The following is a 17,538-nucleotide window of genomic DNA, read 5'->3' as shown; positions in this document are numbered from 1 at the left end:
ACACTCTTCCCCTTCTCTTCCCCATTTTATCCTCACAACAACCCTGTGAGGTAGGTTAGGCTGAGAGGCTCTGACTGGTCCAAGGTCACCCAATAAGCTTCATGGCTGAGTAGGGATTTGAACCCTGGTGTCCCAGGTCCCAGTCCAGCACTCTAATGCCAAGGCAAATAACCAGTCACCCTCCAGATGTTGTTAGACTCCAGCTCCCATCAGCCCCAGCCAGCATGGCCGATGGTCAGAGATGATAAGAGTGATGGTCATAGAATAATAGAATTGTAGAATTCAAAGGCACCATGACAATCAAGCAGCTGTCCCACGCAGGGATCGAACCTGTAACCTTGGCATTATCAGCACCATGCTCTAACCAGCTGAGCTATCTAGCTGCTACCACATTTTGAGAGCTACATGTTTCCCACTTCTACTCTAGCCATTACACCATACTGTTTGCAGTTCAGAAGTCTAGCAAGGGGCTGGGCTTAATTTCTCATTTTAAAAATAAAATAAAATGGGAAAGTGCTTTTGAATGTACATGAAGATCTATTCTTAACCTACAAGAGTCATCCCTTGTCCAAAAATCATAGTGCTAGAAACAGCAGTCATTCCCTAGAAAATACATAGAATTCTAATCTTCTCCCCCCTTTCTAGCCATTTCTTATGCATTTACAATGCCTTCATTAATCCACATGTTGCCCTTCTGACATGTTTATTCTTTATTCCGCCGCATGTGTTCGACATCCCTCCCTCTTTTCTCTTTCTCTTTTTCTCCCTTCCCTAGAAACAGGCATCGCTACAGCGGAACAAGTTGTACATTCCATTCTCTTTCTTTTCTCTGTGTCTTTCATTAACGAAAAGACATTGATAAATTAAAGAGAATCCAGTGGAGGGCAACAAAGATGATTAAAGGATTGGAGGCCATGACCTGCAGAGGGAGATTAAGGAAACGTAATACGCGGGGCTTACAGAAAAGGCAACTGGAAGAGAGACTGATAACTGTGCATAAAATATGGGAGAGGAAATAATAGGCAATTTAGGACCGACCTTGGTACACTTCATTCAGCACCGAACACAATTCAGACAAGGGAATAATTTGTTGGAGGTAGATGGTTGGACACCATCTTTCGGGAAGGTTCAGAAGGATGCGAGATAAGCTCCCGCGGCTTGGGATCGGGGGCAAGAGGAGGAAGGTCTCTTATGGCAAACACGTTATCTGACAGGCACGGTCTGCAATACCTGACCCCTGTCTGCAAATCTCTTCAAATGTATGCTGAGTGGTGCCGGGGAAAGGGAAAAAGACAATTCTGGCCATGAAGAGCAATTCTGACAATTGGTTAATCATGAACAGGAAGTGGTTACTATGGGCAGAATGAAAACAGGAACAGGATGGTCCGGTGCGCTGGCCCTAAGTATCTGGACTTATTTGATTTCCAGTTATTTCTAACCCTTTTATTTTGTGGGGTGGGGGTAGAGCGTTGAGGCAAACTATAGGATGCTCACCCACATGTAAAGCAATTTAACTATAATCTAACCTGGATGCTGCCACAGGATGCACAACTGTGGGCAAGGAAGATCAGTGTGTGTTGCACCCAAATTGGGCATTAAGAAGTACAGTATGTGAGACCACCATCCATCCACATCACTTTCTGGGATCTCCCCAGCAACATCTAGGAAATCTTTATCTAAGGAACCCACAGCAATGTACATAGAGTTCATAGAACCATAGAGTTGGAAAGGACCCCAGGGTCCTCATCTAGTCCACCCGCTGCAGTGTAAGAATCTCAGCTAAAACATCCATGACAGATGCCCATACAACCTCTGCTTAAAGTCCTTCGAGGAAGGAGAGTCCCCAACCTCCTGAGGGAGACTGTTCCACTGTCGAACAGCTCTTCCTGTCAGAAAGTTTTTCCTGATGTTTCGTCAGCATCTCCTTTCTTGCTGCCTTGTTTTCGCCATGCTAAGTGATTGCTGCTTAAGGTCATCCAAAGAGTGACATGGCTGAGTGAGACTCTGAACTTAGTTCTCTTTGGTCCCACTGCAGCACTTTATTATTATTATTATTATTATTATTATTATTATTATTATTATTATTACAAAATGTAGCTTGCAGCGACTTACAAAAAAATAGTACATGCATTGAAACCAACATAAAACTAAAACAGAATAAATGCTAAAAATACATTCATATTGATAAGAAGGCAGGCCTAAAGCATCCCAAGCATCCCACCCACTGAAAGAAGCCACAGAGAATGAAACGTCAAAAGCCTGGCGGAAAGGAAATGGGAAAGAGAATGTTGCATGCTAGCTTAATCTCTGAGCGGTGCAAGATTCCAGGGGTTCCAGGCTCTTACCCAGGATTAGGTTTCCTTGGAATGAGGGACAATGGAGACTGTGGTGTCTTTATGGTATATGGTTTATTGATGATGATCAAGACTATTATTATAATCGTTATTATTAAATGATGATAATAATAATATCCCGCCCATCCCTAGCCACTCTGGATGGCTCCCAACAGAACATTAGTAATAATAATAATAATAAAGCTATAAAATATGAAACATTAAAAATTTCCCTAAACAGGGCTGCCTTCAGATGTCTTCTAAGAGTCAGATGGTTGTTTATTTCCTTGACATCTGATGGGAGGGCATTCCACAGTGTGGGCGCCACTACCGAGAAGGCCCTCTGCCTGGTTCCCTGTAGCTTCACTTCTCACAGTGAGGGAACCACCAGAAGGCCCTCGGAGCTGAATTATTGACACATATATGCAACCTGAGCCTACAATGGAGGGGCTCACAGCAATAACATGCCAAGAATGTCTGGCTTCTCCCAAGGCCACAGCCTTGGATCCCAGCAGAGATCAGGCATGGCTCTCTGTCTCAGCTGTCCAGCCTGCTTCCAGCTGACACACACTGCTCTGGTTTTGTCATTCTAACTAGCAGGGAGACCCACCCATTTATCCTCTGGCACAGAACCACTTTCTTTGATGCCCTAACAACCCATACTTAGGGGGCCGTTACCAAGAAACTTGTCTGGCTATTACAGCAATTGGATCATGGTTGGATTCAGGACTTAGAAGGGACTCAGGGACTCAGACATACAGCCTCCCCCCCCCAAAAAAAAAAACAACAACAACCACCTCGCAACAATAGATAATGAATGATGATGCCAGGTGTGCCTCCCTGGAGATAGCATTCCATAAGCGGGGAGCGACCACTGAGAAGCCTTGTTATTGTGTTGTTGTTCTTCACACCTCCCTCAGAGCGGGCACAAAGAGAAGGACCTCAGATTATTAACACATGGTTAATAAGTGGGTTCATGTGGGGAGAAGCAGAAAGCCAATGCAATCATTGGTGTAGCCACTATGTGACTCTAGCCACTAGGCAAGACTTCTCCAATGTGGTACCCTCCAGATGTTCTGGACCACAGCCCCAATCATTCCTGACCATTGGCCATGCTGGCTGGGATTGATTGGTGTCATAAACATTTGTAGGGCATGAGAACTGGGAAGGCTGCTCTCTATGATGCCATGGTGGTGTGAGAGTGTGCCTGATGAGCTTGACCTTTTCGCACACTCTTTGGCTGTGACCTTAGATCAGGCACACTCAGTTTGCAGCCCATGAAATCCAACCCACCAGCTATGTAGTGCAGACCATCAGCAGATAAACCTCTGCTTCTGTAGGACTGCATGGGGTTTTCATTCACATGACTTGCTATAATGGCTGGATGGCTGTCTAAGGCTCAGGTCACAACTGATTTTATTTACTTATTTAAAATAAGCAAATGTTTCTTAATTTCCCTTTGATCAATTTTTTTCCCCCAGGATAATGTACTAAACTAATTCATAACCACACATCAATACGATTTAGAAACTCAACAAAAAGATAGAACATAGCAAAATGCAACAAAGGCAAAAGCAAGTAAAAACACGAAAAACTAAAATGCATAACAGAGCAAACTAAATCCCCCACAATTCAAAAAATGCTAAAATGCCTGGGCAAATGGGAAGGTCATCACCAGGTGCCAAAAATGCTTGTAATGTTGGTATCAGACACACCTCCTTGGGGAGGGCGTTCCATAATCATTGCAGAAAAGCTCCTTATCTAGGATTGAATTAAGCAACATACCCTTCAGTGATAAGCGGAAGGGTCTCTCCGCAATTGAGAATAACCTTTTAATGGATTCAAATTTGTGGTTCCCAGGGCAGGAACCCAAAGCAAACTTGAGTTCCAGGTGATTTCACTGAAATGTTCCTGTGAGCGTCCATGCTGAGTTTCCCCTGGAGAATGCAGCAATTTATCATTTTCTCGGGTATAGGCTGTGGAGAATTCCATCTGAAGGTTGACATTGACATGACAGGTCTAAAGCTCACTGCAGGCTGCCAAGTTAGTTAAAACCCACCAGACCTCTCTGCATGGCTCTGGCTAGGTATGTTTGTCGGTATGTATGTGCCTGTAATTGCACACATTTTGCATTTTTACTAAGCACAAGTGATGGGATGCATGAATACATTCTGGGCTCAGGCTTGACGCCTGGCTCTTTGCTTTCATTGCTTGGATGTTGGTGGTGTTGTTTTTTAAAATCTTTTAAAACAAAGGGAGAGAAGCACCATCTGGCTCTCGCCTAAGTGGGATGCAAAGCGCTTTGCAAAGGTGAACTGCTTAATTTCCCGCAACACGTCTGTGTACAACAAACAGACATTTATGTAACAAAAGCAGCAGCAACATCAGCCTTCTTCTCCCCATAAGTCTCTCTGTGTTCTGCCTGAAGACAGATGCATCCTTTTCCTATTCAGATCACCTTGGAATGAGTTCAGCTGTTTATCCAGCTTTGACAAGGCAAGAGGGTTTTGTTTTATGGTTTGGAAAATCATTTTAAAAAAAAGAAACACACACACATGCAGAGATTGGAGATAACATTTCGAGCAGTGGAAAACGTCAAAAGGAAACTATCATCCTGGCAACCGTCATATTTCAAAGTCACAGGCATGGTTGGATTGGATTCTTGATATGCCTTCCTTAGAGGCAGAGGTGTGTGAAACCAGCCCCTTTATTTTCACACAGATGTGCACCTTCTCTCCCTATAGGAGAGTGTGTGATTAAGACATTTATCTGCAAATACTGATATGCAGTTTTTGCAGTGCAGTTCTTAATCACTGTGTTTCACTACAGGGTGCATTGCATTGCATTCAGTGAGCTTGATTGTCTATCTCCTTGCACATTCAGCTTGCACCTCCCCCCCCCCCCATTGGCAATAACCAGAAACCCTCCTGTCTGCTCAGGATACTTATCTGCTATAGAGAATTTTCAGCTTTTGCCATCAGAAGATAAAAAGCTCAGGAGTTTGTGGCATTCCTTAATGAGGGTTTTTCTTCCAAAACCATGAGATTGCTGCTAAATCCAAGGCAGCTGAAAACATCTGCCCCCAATCCAGATCCAGTTCACGGATGGCATTCTCCTCTTCATAAGAGCTGCCCTGGTAAATATCTCTGGGTGTATCTAGATTTGTTCCCTCTGCTGAAATGAATGGACATCTTGTGCAAATATAAGAAGATTTTTCATAAAGAGTATACAAAGATTATGCTCTTATTATTAAGAGCTAGCAAATAGGCAATGTCCCTATTTGCATCTGGTGAATGTTGGAGGGTATGGCCAGCACCCTATAAGTTTAAGCAGTTCAGATGTGACCCTCACATGGAATAAGATGGAGTGACTCCCAAAGGCTGCCGCTTTGGGGACATTTTCATTTAGAGAACAGGCGAGTAAGCAGTGACATGAAAAGGGGACTGAACAAATTCATGGAGGAGAAGGCTGCCAATGGCTATCAGCCATGATGGCTATGTTCTACCACCACTTTTGGAGGCAGCATGATTCTGAATAAGCAGTTGCTGGAAGCCACATGGGAAGAGAGTGAGGGTGTCACACAGGCCACTGTGAGATCAGGATGCTGGACTAGATGGGTCATTGGCCTGATCCAAGCTCTTCTTATGAGATACCAGCCCTCTTTCTTCTTGGGCTGTGACTCAGTCCACGAATGCAGGCATACCCTCTTCTTTTGGTATGTGAAAACTGCTGCTAGAAATTCCGCTGCAGTATATTTAGCACATGGTTACTAGGCCACTCTTGGAAATCTAGCTGCAGCGTAACTGGATAAATCGATTCCTCACCTGCCCTTCTGGAGTTCTATCATTCCCTCCTATTTGATTGATGCTAATTAAATGAGCTTCTGGCCCTTTTCCCCTTGATTAAAACTGAAGAAATAATGACCTGTGAAATGCCGGCCATTTCCAGTTAAATAGAGTTGGTGGAAGAGCTGCTTGTGATCCCAACCCTGTCATTAGGGCACCTGTCAGTAGCCTAGTAGGTGTTTGGGACGAGAGGGAGTGCAAATTAGATGCCTCAGTATCTAATAAGCCATTTATTACTTGCCTCCCAGCAGAATCATTTTGTTCCTTCTTTCCCAAGTGATATGATGTTAAAGGCAGCTATTTGGCGTCAAACAATGCAAGCATCTCTGATGGAAGCTGGAAGCTGCCTTATAATGAGATGGACTGTTGGTTCATCTAGCTCAGTATTGTCTACACTGACTGGCAGAAGTTCTCCAGGGTTTCAGGCAGGGAATGTTTCTCAGCCCTACCTGGAAATGATAGGGGATTAAACCAAGGACCTTCTGCCTGGAAACCAGGTGTTCCACCATTGAGCTATGGACCTTTCTATACCAGTTAAGAGAGGGGACTTCCAAAAGTAACACTATGATTATTCCTTTGGGGCATTTCACACAACTTGAGAAGCAATGGTGGCCACTCTGAAAATTCCAATGCAGATCTCTCCAACATGGGATGGGAGGAGAAAAATTCAGTTCAGTTCAGATTCAAAGGAAAACCTATCCAATCTGCACTTGCTGAAGTGTGCACTTACTTGCTGTTCTCCAGCCAAGCGATATATATAAAAGTGCCTGCGCTGGAGTAAAATGTGCATAAAGATACATATATGTGTGGAAATAGTGTATAAAACTGCATTGTGTTAGGGGAAATTGCATAGAAATTTTGCATGGAAAAATGTGTATACTAAGAGAAATTCTTCACACAGTGCACAGTTAAACCATGAAACTTGCTTGCGCAGGAGTCAAGTGATGACCCCAAATTTAGATGGCTTTGAAAGCAGATTGGACAAATTGATGAAGGATACCACTGCCTGTGGCTACTAGCCCTAGTGGCTATGTTCTGCCTCCATGGTTAGAGGCAGAAATGCTTCTCTATATGAGTTGATGGGAACCCCCAGAAGACTGCTCTTGTGCTCAAGTCCTGCTTGTGAAACATCACAAGCCCTGGGCATCTGGGAGGCCACTCTGAGAATAGGATGCTAGACAAAATGGGTCATTGGCCTAACCCAGCAGGGCTCTTACTATGTTCTTACTAAAGTGAGAACACTTTTTTTTTTTTAAGTTAACTGATACGGAAATGTGAAGATCTGAACTGGAGATATGAAAAACAAAGTGAAATTGACTGATGCCACCATCCCAGCTCCCAGTAGAAGCCCTTGCGTGGCGAGGCTCCGGGCCCTGCAGTTCCCTCAGAAGTAAACACACAGACACAAATATGTTGGATTAATGGGATAAATTAGGCCACAACTTTATTGGTTATAGATGTGAGTGGTTTTGCTTAGGCAATTGGGTGAAGCAAGACTATATCCTGACTCCTACCTGTCTGCAGGAGTCCCGTAAGGGTCAACCACCGATAGGGGGAGCCCTATGATGTACATCAATTGAGCACCCCCAGGGTCACTGGTGGGTTGTGGCATGGACCTAGCCCACACCCAGGCTTCAGACAGGAACCACACCCCCGGATCCCTTTAACAGGATACCCTTAACGTGGAGGGGCAGGCCAGAGGCAACAACCGCTCCTCACGTGACAGGCTTACCCAATGCCTAACCTTACAAAGTTGTGACGATTGCTACTAGGTAGGTGAAAACCAAATGGCTGGTGCCAATTTGCCAAGTGGAAAAATTCCTACCCGGCCCCGACAACCAGGTGACCGACATTAGTCATAGTAAGGCCATAGTCAAGCAACGCAAGAAAAGGGGGGGGGCTGGAAGATCCGACGGAGGAGACAAATGGAGGCTGCCCTCCCCAGCCGTGCTGTGGTCTAAACACCACATGGCCACGCCCCCGATTAACCCAATTGGTCAGCCGGGGGGGGCGTGATACAGCGGCTGGGAGTTCTAATGATGTGGGCAGCACTCCTCTGCCCACAGCTGGGTCACTGGGAGGTCCCTGGTCGCTGCCTGCAACATGCCCCACCCCCTCCAAAAAGGGGAGCTGTTCTGTAGTAGCTTTCTTAAGTTTCTAGTGAGGTTTTCTTTCTCTCTTTGGCTGTTCTCTCTTCTCCCTCATTTACACCTAACAGAAAAAAGCCCCACAGTTAATGACTCCCACCCTCCCTTCCTTTTTGAAACTTGAAGAGCCCTTCATAGCAAAGCATTGTGAGTGCAGAGGAATTAATGGGACAATTAGGCTGTGTTACATTGCATGGCATTATCTCAGAATGGTAATTATCCTAATTTCTCTGCCCCCCCTTCCCTGCAGCACCTGATCCTCAGACTCCCTTTCCCCACTTCATTCTCTCCCCTTCAGCTCTCCACCTGTGTGGTTGATACTTTCGGATGTGCTTGCTGTTCATTTTATTATTGGTAATGAGAGTAACGCTGACAAAGGAACTCCTGTCAGGTCGATGGGAAGCTCTTGGTTGGGAGTGCCAATGAATTGGAGCTTGCGGGTGGTGGGGACTAAGCATGGCTCACAGAAACAAAAGTTGTGATGCCGAGAGCTGCTTAGGCCAAGGATGGCCTCGTGGGAGCCTTGTATGGCCACTTTATTTAGTTATGCTTTCAGTTTGTGTTTTCATCCTCTCTTTTTTATAACACCTATCCAGCAACAAGGACAGGGGGCTCTGGGGAAAAATAGGTGATGGGGGCTAAAGAAGTAGCGGTATGAAAGGAAAGCTAATATAATCATATTGTATAATAATAATAATAATAATACATTATTTGTACCCTGCCTATCTGACTGGGTTGCCCCAGCCACTTTGGGTGGCTTCCAACATTTATTAAATATATAATAAAACATTAAACTTTAAAAAGCAGCCCTAAACAAAGTTGCCTTCAGATGTCTTCTAAAGGTTGTATAGTTACTCTTCTCCTGTTGGGAGGGTGTTCCACGGGGGGGGGGGGGACCACTACTGAGAAGGCCCTCTGCCCCAGCCACCCTGGGCAGCTTCCAATGGATAATAAAACATCAAACATCGAAAACTTCCTTCTACAGGGCTGCCTTCAGATGTTTTCTAAAAGTTGTATCATTCTTTATCACCTTGACATCTGATGGGAGGGTGTTTCACAGGGTGGGTGCCACTACCAAGAAGGCCCTCTGCCTGGTTCCCTGTAACTTCAGTTCTTACAGTGAGGGAACCACCAGAAGGCCCTCAGAGCTGGACCTCAGAGCTGGGTGATGGTGGTGGAGATGCTTCTTCATAAGACTTTGTAGACCACTGGTTTTCAAATGGTGGGTTGGATCTTACTGCCAGATCCATGACCTGATCAAAAATGGGTCAGAATAACACCACCACCACTATCATACTATATTGGGGGGGGAGGTAGATTTGTATAATGGCATTATGAAAACTGTTGAGACAGGCAGGAAGGCAGGTGGGGAAGGGAGTGTAGAGAGAGAATATGAGGTCACTCGCATTCATGTATCATTGCAAAGGTGGATCAAACCTAGCCAAGCATCTTGTTGATCAGAAAGAAACTCCAAAAGCATTTTAAAAGTATGGTTTTTGTGGTGCATTTTGGGATAAGTGAGGGCAAACACACACATCTTAGCTTGTTGAGTGTGCTGGGAACTCTTTAATTGTGACAAACTTGAAGGCTTTTCTTCATATGAAGGGGCATTCTGCAAGACATAGAGAAGAAGAGTGGCACAAATTTACATATAAATATCCTCCTTAACTTTTGTAATTACGATATTTGCATGGAAAGAGTTTCTTTTTGGAGGGGAGTGGGAATTCTCCTGGCTAGTATGTGGTCAGAATATTTGCTCTTGGAATTTTCATTTCAAAGAGGGGGAAAGAACATAAAATAAAATATGCTATGAATTGAAAACTGCACGATCCTATGCACGTCTGCACAGAAGTCATATTGAAGCCAGTGGGACTGACTTCCAGATAAGTGTGCAAAAGACTGTAGCTGCTGTTACTTTCTCTGTCTTCACTGCTAAGATCAAGATCAGAGGATTAAACCAGAGGTTCTTCAGTAAAGCTCAGAGCAGGGCTGGCCCAAGACATTTTGGCACCTGAGGCATCCCCCTGCCAGGGAAGAAGGGGTGAGTGAAGATCTGCACCAAGAACAAGGGATAAAGACCTACATCAGGAACGAGGGTGGGAGGAGACCAATAGTGCCTCCTATTCACTAAGATGCTGCTGTACTGGGGGTGAGGAGACTGCTGAGGCACCAGCAGATCCGGCCTCCAAGGAGTGCACCACAGCTGTGGATGACGCATTTCTTGGAGGCCAGATCTGCTGTCTTTGTGGTTCCTGCCACCTGAGGCAGTTTCTTCACCTTACTTCATAGGTGGACCAACCTTGGTTCAGAGGGAGACCTGGGAGGCAGGACTGAGGAATATTCAGGATCAGTGAATAAGACAATAATTCAGGCTAGATACACATCCAAACTCGGATAGACCTTGTTACTTGAGGAAAGTGCCACTAAGACAGAAGGTTCTCTACCCTATCCAGGAAGAGCCAATGGCCAGCCTGGATGGAGTTGGTCTCAAAGGTTCTTTGGTGAGAAACTGTGGTGACAGGGCTTGCCACATGGGATAGTTGTCAGCAGTTCCTGACAAAAGCCATGAAGAAGTTTCTTCATGGCTTTGCTTTGGATACCGAGTGAAGGGGCCAAGAATCCCATCATTCACAGATGACATTTGGAGAGAGGGTCACACATGAGCATTCCTTCCTCCCACCCACCAGTTTTCATGCAGTCATTGCTAAAGAAAAAAGAAAAAAAGCTTTTTAGAGTTTTGGATTGGCTTGCAAAATGAAGCTCGTTATTTCTGTTTCACAGAGGGAGGGGACGAGTCAGTTCAACGGTCCAGTCGGCCACTGATTCAGGATACTGATTCAACTCCCTCCCCAACTTTCTCATTTTCTCCTGTTCTATCACACAATGTTCCAGGGCTACAGTCCATGCTCAGGGCCATAACTCATTGGCAGAGCATCTGTCTTGCATTCAGAAGTCACAAGTTCAATCCCCAGCATCTCCAGGTAAGACTGGGATAGAGCCCTGGTCTGAAACCCTGGAGAGCAACTGCCAGCCAGTGTAAGCAACACTGAGCTACATGGACCAAAGATCTGATTCAGTATAAGGCAGCTCCCAATGTTCCTATGCTCAGTCTATAGCTGATTCCTTGGTTGGGAGGTTTGCCCCTTTAGGGTCATTTTAAAAAAACAAAAAACTACTGCCAACCTTGGATTTGCTAATATCTCCTTCTTGTTTCTCTGAGACTCCAATACTTTGGGCTGTGTTCACTATTAGAGGGAGTAATGGTGACTAGAGAGTATAACCCTGGTTCCTTTCATGTGCATCATCTAAAGCTCAAAGACCAGTCCTTTATGTGCCCACACCCCATATTGTGCTGATAAGTGTCAATGGATATGCTGGTATAATGATAACCTTGTTCCTTCTTAAACTCCCATTCATTTCGTGAGTCTTGCATGGTGGATGTCTGGCAGTAGCCTTTAATCAAATAATTGTTGTGATTAGGCTCTCACACAGAGAATGTTAACATTGGTGGGCAATGGTGCACAAAATTGCATATGCATCGGAACAGGAGTTTTTGGAAGGGCAGCTCCTTGGATGTCTAAGGGAACAACAACAACAAAAGAGTTTTTGTTCCTAATTCAAGAACATGAAAAGAAGCCCTTTTGAATGCACAACATCTAGATGTGAATGGTCTGCAATGAGCTGGGCAAACAAATTCACCATGAGACCTCTGGGATGTCCTAATGAGGCCCATTTGTGCATGTTTCTCCACCATCGTACCATTGTCTGTGTCTGTCAGCAGTTTGGACTTTAGCAGAAACCTAGATTAGTAAACTATATTGGAATGCTATTACACTAAGGTCCAGCTTGCAGACTTCCTATTGGCATGCAATTGGCCAGTGTGAGAACAGGATGCTGGCCTTGAAGGGCCATAGATGCAATCCAACAGGCCCTTCTTATGTTCTTATATGGAGGGTGTGTGCTCAGGCCTCTGAGGACATTCCAGGGACAGAGGTCAACAGGGTTGATTTGGCCCCTGCGGTTGAAAAGTGCCATGAAGTCTCTGGATTGGCCAGGCCTGGTATAAATATTTCTTGGTCAATACTAGATATTTTCAGCCACTGGCCTGAGGCACCCTGAGCTGAAGACCCTCCAGGTTTAGATTCAGATATGGCAGTCTCCTTATGTGGATAGCGTCATTATCCCTAGTCCCTAGGGGGCGCTGGACTTTAGTTGTATCTAGATGGAGTTAGAAATGTGCTGTTGCTGCTCTGATCTTGATCAAGAGATAGAATAACATTCATGTTCAGCCTCCTGAGATGGGCCACAGGAGTTTGTCAGTCCTTTGCCAGCACCTTTAGGGATTTAGGGCTTTGCAAGCAGTGCACTCACACTGGGCGCTGACCTAAGGGGGTGCCATCTCAAAGCCCAGTAAGTGAGGTGCTCAGCTTTGGGAAGGAAGCGTGAGGCTCTGACGGGGTCCCAGAGTCTTCCCTTCAACTTCCCAAAGCCTAGTTAGCACTTCCCCAGCTTTGGGGAGGATGTGGGTGGAATATAGGACACTGCCAGAGCCTCATGCCTCCTTCCCAAAGCCAAGTGTCTCCTTACCTGCAAATTTGGGGGAAAATTTTGGCCTCACACGAGATGCAATAGAATCCTAAGAGTTGGAATGTCATCTAGTCCAACCCCCTGCAATGCAGGAATCTCAGCTAAAGCATCCATGACAGATAGCCATCCAACCTCTACTTAAAAACCTCGAGTGAAGGAGAGATTGCAACCTCTCAAGGGAGTCTGTTCCACTGTCAAGCAGCTCTTACTGTCAGAAAGTTCTTCCTGATGTTTAGTCAGAATCGCCTTTCTGGCACGTTGAAGCCTTTGATTCAAGTCCAATCCTGAGAGGAGGCCTACAAAGGGTCTACTTGTTGCTGGGAGCAATGTGAGACATGGTGGAAGGTGGCCTGTGAAGCAACAGAGCTGAACTAAAGCCATCCTTGCAGTGGACCATATCCAATAAGTAGCTTAGGTCCTAACGGAATTATTCCGTCAAAAACAGGTTGCTCCAAATCCCTTCTAATTCTTCCCAGCAATAACTTAAGCTTTGCAACGTTTTGCTAGAATCTCACAGCAGCCAGGAAAAGAAATGTTTCTCCTCTTTCTCTTCTCCTGACCATACAAGGGAAATGGATGAGATCATTGGGTTTTGTATAGTCTGAAGCAATGGCAGTTTCTTCATTTTTACTCAAAGAGGGTTGTAAATCAACAATGGAGTGCTGTCTCTCTAAGTTATTTGCGGAGGGACGGGGGAGAGAGACATCAGTCTTTCATCCCAGCACGTTAGATGAGATTAGCACTGTTCTTTATTATATTTGTGTTCCCCCCCTTCTGAATCTTGATTGCTTTTTTTGCTTAGAGTTTGTTTGTGCATAATGTCCCATTGTTGGCTGTGGGATTCTCATATCAGACAAATTGTAACTTCTGAATCCAGGGGAGTTTTTAAAAAATACAGCAATAATATTATTTCCCTCCCTCTCAACTAGAGCCTCCAACCATCACTGATCTCTACATATAAGCCTTGCTAACTTGGTGCCCTCCAGAAGCTTTGGGCGACAACTCCCATCATCCCCAGCCAGGATGCTATGCTTGCTGTGAATGATGGGAATTGTAGTCCAAAACTTATGGAAGACTCCAGGTTGGTGAAGACTGCATTGTATCGAGATACGGATGCAGCTGCTGCTATTCCCTGCTTGTGAACATCCCCTAGCACCAGTGCTTGGCATCCTTGGGCAGCTGCTTGGGGACCCACAACTAGGGCTGGGCAGTATCTGGGTTTCAACATTGTGATGGAGCTATGTAGAAGCATTGGCTAGCTTCATGGTTTTTCCTGCATCCTGATTTTTTTCTGGCCCCTGCAGAGTTAACAGGGGCTGAAGGAATTGAGAGAGGCATTGGGTAGTGTTATAAGAATTTAATGTCTCAAATATATAAATTAAATGTACAAGGCAAACATGTGCATAAATACGTCTCTGAAACAGTATAGGAAAACAGTCCTGAAACCATTTTGACTCTCCCAAACTGACCAAATGTTTCTCTGCAAGGAGAGAGGAAATGAAAAAAAAAACCTCCCCATTCTCTCTGTGCTCACAAATCCTGCCTTAAGGGCACATTTAAGGTGTGAATAGGGTGAGCCTGTGACCTGTGACCTGGATTCAGGAATTAAGTAGTTATAATAACAAAAGAGTGGCCAAAACCCAGATAATGCAATCAGGTAACTTTCCAGACAGGAGATAAACAACACACTCAGTATTCTGTTTTGGACAGTTCCCTGTGATGTATGTATGTATGATGTATTGGGGTGGTCTAGAGTTTGAGGGTGGGCAATTTAAAAAGTCTATATAAGGGCGGGCACACCTTTGTTCTGGGTCCTCCTCCTTTCTCCTGCGTGTGGGGTGAGCACCCTGTTGCAACAGCTTTAATAAAGATCAGGCTTACTAGCTGCTTTGCTTCTCAATATTCTCTGGTTGGCTCTGTTATTTTTCTCCGACAGATGGAGAACCTACAAAGGACTCTATAAGGGCTCTTGTGTACCCTATAAGGGGAAAAGGGCAGATTTTGTTTCCAACAGTAGCTTCATGGCTTTTCCCATATTGTGATTTTTGCATAGCACATACACATACACACACACCATGATTCGCAATATATTGCCAGGTCAAAAATTATGAAACCGATACCACCATAGGCAACAACCTATCGAAAAGCCTGAAATATACATTAAGCTGTTGGAATGTTGCAGCCGGTGAAAAGACGTATGATGCAGTTAAAGACACACCCTTTCCCTTCTTGTCCCCTACTTCATTCCTTCACATATCCCCCACCCCCACCGTCCTCCCTCCCTGCTTTCCTTCTCTGTTTTCCCCCAACCCTCCTTTCCCTTTGTCTCCAACCATTCGCTGTCAGGAAGTGCCGCATCCGAAGGGCTATTTCAGGACAACGTGGCAGCAGCAGAGACTAGCAGCAATGGCAGCTACAACAGTGAGTGGATCTCAACTCCAGTGGGGGGGGGGGGCAGTTGCTTGACTGAGAACCTGGTCACTGGGGCTGGGCAGGATAACCATGCTATAAATCACCCATGCTGTAGATTAGGTGCTTGGGTAGACTGCAATCTCTTGTCTAGAGGTCCCTCTGCAATCTGCTAATTTGCTCCTATTAAAAAAGAAATACCGGTATATGTCAGCAACATTCACAATATACATTTAAAGCACTGTGATGCCACGTTAAGCAGTCATGGCTTCCCCCAAAGAATTCTGGGAGCTGTAGTTTGTTAAGAGTGCTGAGAGTTGATAGGAGAGCCCCTATTCCCCTTCTACAGCTACAGTTCTCAGAGTGGTCCAACAATCAATCCCTCATTTCACAGAAAGCTGGGGATCATAGTGTGTTAAATCTAGGTGCTTTAAATGTATGGTGTGAATGAATATGGCCTCTATCTCCTCTCCTATGTCTCGTTACTCAAACTAAAGGGCTCCAGCCAGTGATCTAGATGCTGATATTTCGAAGCTATTCCTCATCTTGGTGGCTCCCCTCCACAGGAGCCGACTCCTAGGGGCCAAGGGGGCTTTGCCCCCCATAAAATATTTGAGGGGGGCAGGCCTCCTCCTCCTTGATGAACATTGCCATTCAAATGGTGTGTCATGTGATCAATTATGCAGTGCAGGGCTTACCTTCCCCCCAATATTTTATTCAATTTCCCCCCCCCACTCCCCTCTGTGCCCCTTTGCCGCCGCCTTCCTAATTCCTTGGAACCCCATCCTTTTACAATGCTCCCTTCTTTGTGCTGGGCTGCTGCCTTCTCGAGACCCCCAGCTCCTGGTTATCCAGCTCCCCCAACCCCCAACCCCACTGCTTCTGCTCCTTCCTTCCTCTGTGTATCAACCTGACCTGCCTTTTCTCTGAGATGAGAGCCGCTCAATCGTTCTGTGCCTTGGGGTGGGGAATTATCCCCCCTCCCAAAAGAGGACAAAAGATCTGCATAAAATTTGCATGTTCCGATTCCTATGTATAGATGCAAATTTAGAAGCTATTACTATAATTTAAATAGAAGTGCCATAGATATCAGCATAATGAGAAGACTGTCATCAGGGGACCTGTTGCATCCGCTGTCTCACTGTTGACAGGCATCTTCAAGGCCTCCTCTGCTCTCCTTTCTTAAGATGCTTTAGCTTTAAGCCAGGCTTTGGACTGAGCAGCCCTTCACCCAGAGGACTCTTTCAAGCAGAGGAGTGTTCTCTCTGTAACGTAGCACACCTGGTCACCCTATTATATGGCCCACCTTTCTCTCACATTGACTCAGCTCCTCTAATTGCTGCTGGGAGTTTCATCTCTTGGATGAAGGACCACATAGCTCAGTGGCTGATCACATGCTTAGCATGCAGTAAGCCCCAGCTCCAGTCCTCAACATCTCCTATTGCCGATATTATTATTGCGCAGTTTGAAGCAACTGGATGAATGAGAACTGACTTTTGGAATGAATCATTGCCCACACCAATGAAAATGTTCCTTTTTTACCAAGCCTTTGGTTGATTTGATTGACATCCTATGTTCTTTTTTAAAATGTGGTGGGGGTTTTTTGGGGGGGCGGAGTTATTGGGTTGTTGTTTTTATTTTTGATCTTGTATTTTGTGGTTTTATATTTTGATTTTATTCTGTGAAACTCCCTGAGACTTCTTCTGGGTATTGGGTGGTATCATCATCATCATCATCATCATCATCAAACTTTTACTTGTAGAACTCTTCAAAACAAAACATAAACATAAAACTATACATCCAAAAATATCCATACAATATCTTGTGTTGCCCAAAAAGCCAGAGTTCCATATCACAACAGCTACTGCAGTATGAAAGGAGCATTAGAAGATGAGACAGAAATAGCATTATAATCAGGAAAACTAATGCAATACTCCTCACGTGTGAATCTGCCTAGCTCAGTTGGTTAGTTAGAGCATGGTGCTGATAACACCAAGGTTGCAGGTTCAATTCCCATATGGAACAGCTACATATTCCTGCACTGCAGGGAGTTGGACTAGATCAGGGGTAGGCAACCTAAGGTCCGGGGGCTGCATGCAGCCCAATTGCCTTCTCAATCCGGCCCGTGGACGGTCCAGGAATCAATGTGTTTTTAGATGAGTAGAATGTGTCCTTTTATTTTAAATGCATCTCTGGGTTAGTTGTGGGGCATAGGAA

At 45.1% G+C, this 17,538-nt stretch overlaps 1 protein-coding gene across 2 annotated transcripts in view; it reads left to right on the top strand.

Moving 5' to 3' along the window:
• Nucleotides 1-17,538, top strand: part of NTRK3 (neurotrophic receptor tyrosine kinase 3) — a 421,404-nt gene that overhangs the window by 375,650 nt on the left and 28,216 nt on the right. Inside the window, exon 16 of one of the 2 annotated variants that reach the window (XM_080980344.1) lies at nt 15,259-15,333. The exons of the other annotated variant lie outside the window; for it this stretch is intronic. Within the exon in view, the coding sequence (XP_080836470.1) occupies nt 15,259-15,333 (75 nt within the window). The remainder of the gene's footprint in view (nt 1-15,258; nt 15,334-17,538) is intronic. 2 annotated transcript variants of the gene reach the window in all.

The sequence above is a fragment of the Podarcis pityusensis genome (assembly GCF_964106645.2).
Source record: "Podarcis pityusensis genome assembly, chromosome: 14".
NCBI lineage: Eukaryota > Metazoa > Chordata > Lepidosauria > Squamata > Lacertidae > Podarcis > Podarcis pityusensis.
This window is presented reverse-complemented; position numbering and strand designations above follow the sequence as displayed.